The sequence below is a fragment of the Rhagoletis pomonella genome, unplaced genomic scaffold (genome assembly GCF_013731165.1).
Source record: "Rhagoletis pomonella isolate Grant_MI unplaced genomic scaffold, Rhpom_1.0 Rhpom_scaffold_00011, whole genome shotgun sequence".
In the NCBI taxonomy this organism is placed as follows: Eukaryota; Metazoa; Arthropoda; class Insecta; order Diptera; family Tephritidae; genus Rhagoletis; species Rhagoletis pomonella.
The window spans coordinates 30,545,976-30,555,398 of NW_023458565.1; the positions used below are offsets into that span (position 1 = coordinate 30,545,976).

Consider the following 9,423-nt stretch of genomic DNA (forward strand, 5'->3'; position numbering starts at 1 on the left):
GTCCGTCTGTCCGTCTGTCCGTCTGTCCGTGTACACGATAACTCGAGCAAAAATTGAGATATCTCAACGAAATTTGGTATGTAGGTTTCCCTTAATCCAAGGTAGGTTGGTATTGAAAATGGGCGAAATCGGACTTTAATCACGCCCACTTCCCATATAACGGTAATTTCCAGAAATACGAAAACTGCGATATTTTAGTAACTACTGGAGATTATTCACTCAAAATTGATATTTACAATAATTTTTAGACGAAAAATAAGAATATTATAAATTTTTGGAAAATGGGCGTAGCCACGCCCACTTATAGTTACATGTGTATATCTTGGTAACCGCTGCACCAATTTCTTCCAAACTTGGCACAGTTGTTGGCCTTCGCATAACATACCAAATGGCCGAAAATTTTTAAAATCGCTCAATAACCACGCCTACTTCCCATATAACGGTAATTTTCAGAAATACGAAAACTGCAATATTTTAGTAACTACTGGAGATTATTCACTCAAAATTGATATTTATAATAAGTTTTAGACGAAAAATAAGAATATTATAAATTTTTGGAAAATAGGCGTAGCCACGCCCACTTATGGTTACATGTGTATATCTTGGTAACCGCTACACCAATTTCTTCCAAACTTGGCACAGTTGTTGGCCTTGGTACAGCATAAAAAACCGCCGAAACTTTTTAAAATCGGACAATAACCACGCCCACATCCCATATAACGGTAATTTAGAGAAATACCAAATTATCGATAAATCATTAAATATTGAAGCTAATTTTTTCAAAATTGATGCTTGCAACAATTCTTTACCAAGAAATACGTTTATGGTAAAATTTTGGAAAATGGGAGTGGCACCGCCCACTTATGATCACATATAAGTATACCGGTAACCGTTCTACCAATTTGTACCAAACTCGGTATGGTTATTGTGCTTGCCACATAAAAGCAAAACGTTGAAAATTATTGAAATCGGACTAATATAACGGCCGATTTTCATATAACGGTAAATTTAAGAAATGCTTGAAACTTCAATATTTCGAAATTGAAGGACGCTAATTTACTCAAAATTGTTACAACTCGGCTTACCATCTAGCGGAAGGTTTCGGAAGGGTGAAAAAACATATATTTAATACTTGCGCCGGGTATTTAATGTTCGGCTCCGCCCGAACTTAGCCTTTCTTACTTGTTTCTAATATTCTTAAGCTTTCCAAAGTGTATCTCGTCATTTCCCTCTTTCCCTTGTCAATAATCCTAGTGTTAGTGAAATCAGCTGTGTGGCCGCTGTTTAATATGTGCTGTGATAGGGCTGTGCTGTGTTTTTGTTTCCTTATATCTGTTTGATGTTCGGCTATGCGAACACCTAATGCGCGTTTTGTTGTCCCTATGTACACTTTACCACAGTTTTCGTTCTCTTTGCCCTTACATTTTATTTCATAAACAACGTTGTTTTGTTGCTGTTTGTCTAGTGGGCTTTTTGTTCTTGTGTAGATTCTAGCTAACGTGTTATTTGTTTTGTAGGCGAGAGTTATGTTTTGTTCCTTTAATGTGCTGCGATCAAAGTTTTCGCTTAGCTTGGGGATGTAAGTGACGCTGTAGTACTTCTTTGGTGTATTTGCTGTTGCTGTGGTCGGCGTTTTATTTTGCTGATTTCCTATTCGCATTGTTTCTTGTTTTATTAGTTCGCGTATCAGGTGATTGGGATAATTGTTGCTTTTCAAAATGCTGTGTATTTTCTCTATGTTGGCTTCGTGAAATTTTTGGTCGCTTATCGTCAGTATTTTGTGTATAAGATTTTTCGCGGTGTTGATTTTATATTTTCTTGGTTGGGAGGAGAGATAATTAATCAGGCGTCCAGACGACGTTGGTTTCGAGTACCAGTTTAGAACAATATTGTTGTTGTTTTTGTGTATACGGACATCAAGGAAAGGTATGCTCGCGTTTTCTTCCATTTCCATGGTAAACATATGATGACTTTTTTGTGTGGATTTTTTTCATTTATGTCTTATATTTTTTGTAAAAGGTATTAGCTTCAAGAAATGGGCATAAATCGAAAGTCGTGTTAAATCGAGAAATTTCTCATTTACAACAAAAAAAATCTTTTTAACCCCAGAATACTAATGTCAGTCCATTCGCCTATACCTACAGTAGTGGAAGGTATTTTTATCCGGGTGAGAGATTTCACCTGAAAACAGCAATCCTGGAAAATTGGTATAGTTTCAAGAAGCTTGTTGCTCTATTAGGAGATATTTATTGGAATTAACAAGACAATAATGAAGAAGATTCAAAAATTGATTTGAATTTGAACTAAGAAAAGTTTACCATTTCCATACAAAAATAAAAGTTTTTGGACGTTTTCGGTAATTTTTGCATGTTTTTTGTATGAAAGTTGTACTATTTGTCGGATCGCGAAAATAATGCCAAATTCGGATCCGCACCGAAAACGCCCCAATACGAATTTTCCGAGCCATCGAAAATCTTAAAATTTTGCTCAAAAACGGGACCAGCCTAAAAATTTGAATTTGAAAAACGCAGTTTTGAAAAAAGTGTTGGTTAGGGCCTTTGTGAATTAATGTAACGATATGTACATATGTATGTTTTCTATAGATATTAGATATTCTTCTGGTCGACATTTTTCTCTCGATATCTCGACTACGCGTTGAAAAAAATATATAAACATTATTTTTATCAGCAATTTATCTTAAAACAAACCATTAACGATATCTCGGCACCAAAAACTTTTTCTAAAATTGTTGACCTGTGTAATGCCATAATGGAGGTTTTATTTGTGAATTAATTTCATATGTATGTATGTATGTGTATTTTAGCTTGAAGCACAAATAACATGCCCTTCCACCGAAGAGATAACTCCAACGACCCAGTCTACAACTCCAACAACAACGACAACGCAATCACAAGCGTATCTATTAGGCGCATGCAATAATTCGACTGAAACTAGTTATTATTATCAAGTAGCAAATCCGGCAAATTGTAATACGTAAGTAATGAACCATTTTTATGTAACTTTTAATTATAATTATAATATTTATATAGATACATTTACTGTGAACGTAGCGGCTCAAGCTTCCTTGCATTAGAGATGAATTGCAGAAGTGGTCTCTATTACAGCGCAGCTCAGAAGAAATGTATTCAGGCGACAGCGTGTCCGAATTAATATTTATTAGTAATCAGTACATACATATGTATAAGCGAATATTTATAGATCGGAAATCGTGAAATTGGCCCACAAAAAAATTTAGCAAATATTATTTTATTGAAATTTTTATAATTTTGTTTTATTTACCCATACGCTATGCTATATTTTTAATATTTTAAAACGATAGGTCTTTCATGCTTGATTCTTCACTCTCTGGAAAGCAAACATTTGAGAGAAAAAGGCCGTTTTCACCATGTCTGGGTAACACGAATCTTGATTACACTGGATCACAAATTTTAATTTAGAATTGCTCGGTGATTCCGAAATTCGAGCTAATTTTTTTTTTCTATGGATACGTTTTCGAGATATTTGCAAGCAGAAAAGCGTGCTAGTTAGGTGTACGCGGCGTATGAGTAACATTCCTTTGTGCTCAATTTTCATACAAATAATCTTGCGCATTTCTATTTGACCACTCATTATTTCGCCAATTTTCTTCATCAGCAACTTGATTTTTTTTTTTTTTGTAACAGAACAGGCTTTATTACAAATACAAAAATTTGGCACAGAACCTGTTATTTTTTAAATTTTTCTTCTGTTAAAGTTTGATTTTATTTTTAATTTTTTCATAAAAAAATAAAAAAAGCTGGGATGATTAATTAATTTGTCAGAAACTATAAGCCCAGTCGGAAAGTGATGTATACACGGTTTATGGAGAATTTCATTGGCTTTCATTTGCCGTATTTTATATTGAGACTTTTTAATTGGTTCGTACGATATACGTGATTAAAAGTAACCAATTTTGCTTTAAATTGCAATTTTGCTTTAAATTTTATTTTACTATATGCATTATTTCCCTCAGTGTAGGGTAATCTGAATTTGGCCCCTGGGCGACAAGCCTTAACCGACTCCAATCGGGGCCAATATTTATATGTGATATCTTCCACTATAGTAGCATCGACGTAAGGGATCAACCCTTCTGATGTCTGATGTAAAAATTTGCTTCATACATTTAAGAAACACCCTAATGTGCATACCTACTAATTTCTTTTAAATAAAGCCACAGTTGCAAAAGTGAGTTACTTAAAATAAAAATAAAAAAACTTTCGAAAGTTGATGCAAACTCTCCTCTTCCTCTTTATGGCTTATTTTTGTTTGTAATGCATGACACACATATTATAAAAAAATTACTTAACCCGCTGATATTCTATGCGACGAAATTAGTGCTAAAAGAAAATTAACCAAAACCACAGATTGGCACGTCTCTAAATTATTCGTATCCATAAAGACAACTTCAATGCGATCCATGCATACATAAGTAATGAATATGTACATATATACGTATATACGTGGGTGCGTTTTGGTTTAATGATCCGGATTAAGTCCTAGGGCTGGTTTCTCCAACTCAACTTAACTTAGTTTAGCCATTTTATGGACTTAAGTCAAAAATTAGCCCACTTTTTACAAAGCTTATTCTTTACTAAGTCTAAAAAATTTGCTAAACTAAGTTAAGTTGAGTTGGAGAAACCAGCCCCTAGAGTTAATTCCCAAACTTAACTCGGATCAAGGGAATTTTCTATGCTCAGAGAGTGTAGAATGCAGAGAATATGCAAATCTTGCATGGAAATATACCTTTTCATCGGTAATGCAGTCACCATACTAATTCAGATAGGACTCCAATTCAAATCGAATAAGAACTTATTTCAGTTAATACGGTGACAGCATTACCGACAACCATGGATACATATGTTCGTGCTACATTTGCAATTTCTTTGTTTTCTACGCTCCCTGAGCAAACAAATACGCAAACAAAGCAGCCGCTCCTTCATCCGCGGTTGCCGAGTGGCGAGACTTGCGTACTACAAGGTCCCAGGTTCGATCCTCGGTTGGAGCGATTGCCAAAAAAAAACATATTGTTATACCCGAGGGCACTTGTTCACAAGGGTATTATAACTTTGTTCACATAACGGTTGTTTGTAACAGGCAAAACGAATCGAGATAGATATAGACAAATGTATACATAAATGGTCAGAATGAAAAGAGAAATCGATTAAGCGGTGACTGCCTGTCCGTCCGTCCGTCCGTCCGTCCGTGCGTCCGTTTGTGCACACGATAACTCGAGTAAAAATTGAGACATCTTAACGAAACTTTATAACATATATTTAGTACTTGCGCCGGGTATTTAATGTTCGGCTACGCCCGAACTTAGACTTTCTTACTTGTTTTCATTGTTACTTTAATTTTTTTAGTTTTATTTGATTTATATATTTAATTTTACTCCATTTTATTTTCGTTTGTTTTACTTTATTTCACATTTTTTATTTTGTTATTAGTTAATTTAAATCTTTAGATAAAAAAAAAATTAAAAAAATTATAAAATAAAAAAGTCAAAAATAACCAAGTAAAACTCCTTTAAAAAATATAGAAGTTATAAATGAATAATTAACAAAAAAAAATTAACATTCTACTGGCCGTGGGATTCGAACCCACGACCTCGCGGCTCGTAAATCCGCATTACTGCCGTCTGTCAAGGCACAATTTTGATTAGATCAATTGCGGATCAACGGACTGTTTAGCTGTTTCCGGTAGAAACCGAGCATAAATTGTTTGCCCAGCGAATGATGCTCCCTTGCAGGTATAGTTGTTGTTTTTTGTTGTAGCGGCTTACAACTGCCAAGATCAGCCTGTCACTTAGCCGTTGTCGTCAAGCTCCAACGGTAGGCCCAAGTATGCCAGTCCGACTGGGTTGGACAAGAAGGAGAGGGGAGTTAGTTGAGTAGGGTTTAGGGGCATGTCGGGGGTGTCGAGTCATGGGTTGACTCTCTGCATGCCGGACATTCGTTGGCCACATCTAGATTTATGCTATTCCGGTAAGAGTTTAGCTGCAGTGTCCAGAGCGGGGTTGAGCTATGGTCGTGCGAGTCTCCCGAGACAGACGAAGTTCTATCTCGTCCACGTCATGTAGCTGTGTCCCTAAAACGGCATTCACAGCTCGGATGTTGGTGTAAGTCGAGACCGAATCTCTGTGAATGTCGCTTGTGGCCTGTCGGTACTCTGTCAGGTTCAGTGGTTGTTTTATGAATTTCCGGACCTCGTCCGTCAGTTCGTATAGATGCCTTCTGACGTGTCTAGGCGAGGGCTCTGCAGCAAGCAAATGTCTGTTCGGGTGCTCGTCTGTGGCACCGAACTAGGCACTGCTTGCATAGCATAGTATTGCGCTCCTTGACGGGGAGGCCTCGTCATTTAGATGGTGTTCTTGCGGCATCCGAAGGCATTACGTGGCGGTTCGGAGCGTCGTGTAGCTTCAGGTCTGTAGCTTCAACCACTGCGCTGCATAGTTTAGAAACGGCAAGCCTTTTATGTTCCCAGCAACGTTTCTTTCAACTTCAAGGACCTTGAGGACCTTGTTGCGAACTCTGTACTCTATTACGACGTGAATACCCATCTGCAGTCTGACCTCCTTCGTCCAGGTGGTTGTTGTTGAGTTTGCCGAGGATTTTGTAGGGGAGAGGGTTAGCCTCCTTGTAGAGAAGAAGCCAGAAAGTTCGGAGAGGTAGTCGTTTACTTTCGAGCACAAGTCATCAATTCCATTCCCAGACGCCATTATCGAGCACTCGTCAGCATAATAGACAATCGAGACTCCCTGAGACGGTGTGAAACGCCTTTGACAGATTCAACGCTGCTAGGACTGTTCTCTCACAGGGGTTTTATCTGATGGTTTATGACGTTAATCTATTTCGTTTACTTACCTTAAAAGCAAAGGAAAAAATTAAGAATACATTAGAAGATAAGATCACTTTTGCTCGAATTTCAAATATTAACAACACCCCACGTACATACGCCACAAGACTGAAAGTATTTCAACAATGTTGAAAACAACAAAAAACCACTTATGGAAAGTGTTGCAATTTTTTTTATATTATTGTTTAACATTAGCTAAGATAGCATAAGATTTAAAGCATAGACAAAAATATTAGCAGATAAAACCAGATACCGGCACTGTATTATACCCCATAGTAAAAAGTGTGGCAAACTAGAGGAGAATTTCGATACATATTATATATATATTTCATTTTTAACATAAATAGCGCGCAAGTGGATTGCAATGCTAAAGACAAAAAACGGAAAGAGTGGCAGTAACTGCCAAGACTCACTGAAGTGGTTAACAAAGGTTTAGTGGAAGTAAAGTGGACGCTACATTTCGCTCTACGTCCTACAAAGTTGTTAGTTTACTGGCGATGAAGCGCGAGCTAAGGCCATAAAACAGCAATTACTTTCAAGAATACACTTCAAGTAAACTAGTTTTGCGTTATTCTGTATACCCTGCGATTTACTAAGGGGTTTGTAAATCGCAAGCAAGGCCGAATGAATATCCAATTTCAAATAAAAGCCAACAAAAAAATTAAATTCGCGAAAATTTCATAAAAGCTGTGTAACATTAAAAGTTTGGTATTAGTCGTGCTAGGAACTATTTGTGCGAGGTATTGCGCCGTTAGATATAATTCACAGAAGATGTTAAAAATTTACCAAATATTGGTAAGGAATATGATTTAATTTATTACATATTTAAATTAACTAAATCTTTTCATCAGATAGCGATTTTCGCAATTTTCATTATCATTCTCCGTGTAACCAGCCAAGGATGCAACGTTTGCCAGAGTAATAGTGCAGCATGCATTAATGAAACATCATTTTATTTGTGTTATGGGGGTAGATAAATGTGAACGAAATTCGTATGTCCCCAAGTGTGCATTAAAGATTTTATTGAATACATTCCTAGGTACATTACCCTATACTAATCAAATATACAACTGTGCTGACGGTCTTGTCTGTTCGGATCAACCAAATATTTGCTTCCAGAGTAATGGAGCAGCAGCTAGTTGTGGCGATACTTCTAGTTGTGGATTGTGCAATGCAAATCAAGTATTCGCATGCACCAGTCGCACCACATTCGCATTTTGTTTTGGTGCCACACGACCGACTGATGTAAATGGCACATGCCCGACGGGTTGGCTGTGTGACGCATCTACACAGAACATATGCGTTGCCGAAACTACGGTATGTAACAGCTTATCAAGTACTTATTTTCAATTTCAAAACACATAAATATACATACATGGTACTAAGACTCTGTCTTACAATTTAACAGTTAATACAGAGATCATGTGATAAATTTATAGTGTTTTACGATTAGAAATTAATTTATCTCAATTCTAATAAATGTGCTTAAGTTAAAGGTTACATATCGTTACCTTAATACATAGACTCTATAGTATAAATACTTAATATAAAGATATAGTAGCTACAAAACTTGATAAGGTTCTTCAGTTGCGATTTTCTTCACTACTGGTTATAAAAAAAAGCATAAACTAATTTTCTTATGTATTAGTTGATTTCAAATTTGTTTAAGTCTTTAGTGAGAAATCTACCGATCTTTGTATAGAGCTTAATTTTGAAACAAAATGTGTTACGGCCTTTCTATATTAAGGTAGCGATATGTACATATCATCGCTACCATGTCAAACTGTTCAATCTTATTTACTATTTTTCAGAATTCATCCATTATTTGCAGCTTGGATCAGCCGGTAGAAATAACTACTGAAGAGTAATTAGAAACATCTTAAATAGTTTTACAAACGATCGGCCTTGTGTGTGTTCTTTTAAATAATTATTTTTTATTTAAATATAGAACAAAAGCCTTATGCTTAACAATAATTAAAGATCTTCTTCGTCGTCAATAGAATTTGTGGCATCAGCAAGCCAGTTTCGTACTTCTTCTAATGCTGGTAACCGGAAACGCCACTCATCGCTAATGTACCCATAAATTTGGTCGCCAAGTTGCAGAAGGTCCATTGCTACACGTCTTTCATCCGGCTTCCAATCTCGATCTGCGCTACCAAACATCTCCATACGCAGCAAGGCAACCATCGAAGACGATATATATTTTTTAACACCATTAAAAAGTTGAGCTTTTGTTAGTGAGTTCTGCATGCTAGCGCTTGTGGCAGCGTTTTGTCGACGGTTGACGTTGCCGCAATCCATTGCAGCCGATGATCCTGCTTGACTTGTAGAGACCTCTCCTATATGTTTTTGCTTATTTTCTTTTTCATATTGTTTGCATTTTTCGCGTAATTGGAAATTCTCCTCTTGAAGCCGAAGGTTTTCCTCTGTTAAGTCCTGCTCGCGCTTTAGAACTTTTTTATAGTTAACATCTAATTGTTCGTATTTTTGCTCAATGTTTTTCAATTTAAAGTTTGCGGTTTTCAACTCCTC

At 36.4% G+C, this 9,423-nt stretch overlaps 2 protein-coding genes across 2 annotated transcripts in view; one reads left to right on the forward strand and one right to left on the reverse strand.

The window, feature by feature from the left end:
- LOC118746939 overlaps positions 1–9,423 on the reverse strand; it is a 59,389-nt gene that overhangs the window by 49,124 nt on the left and 842 nt on the right. The gene's annotated exons all lie outside the window — the stretch shown is intronic.
- LOC118746940 lies at positions 2,825–3,280 on the forward strand (the record flags this gene model as incomplete). The annotated part of the gene is given in 2 exon segments (XM_036480932.1): positions 2,825–2,994; positions 3,051–3,280. Coding segments are annotated over 2 exon segments (291 nt in total), but the record flags the coding sequence as incomplete, so codon positions are not given.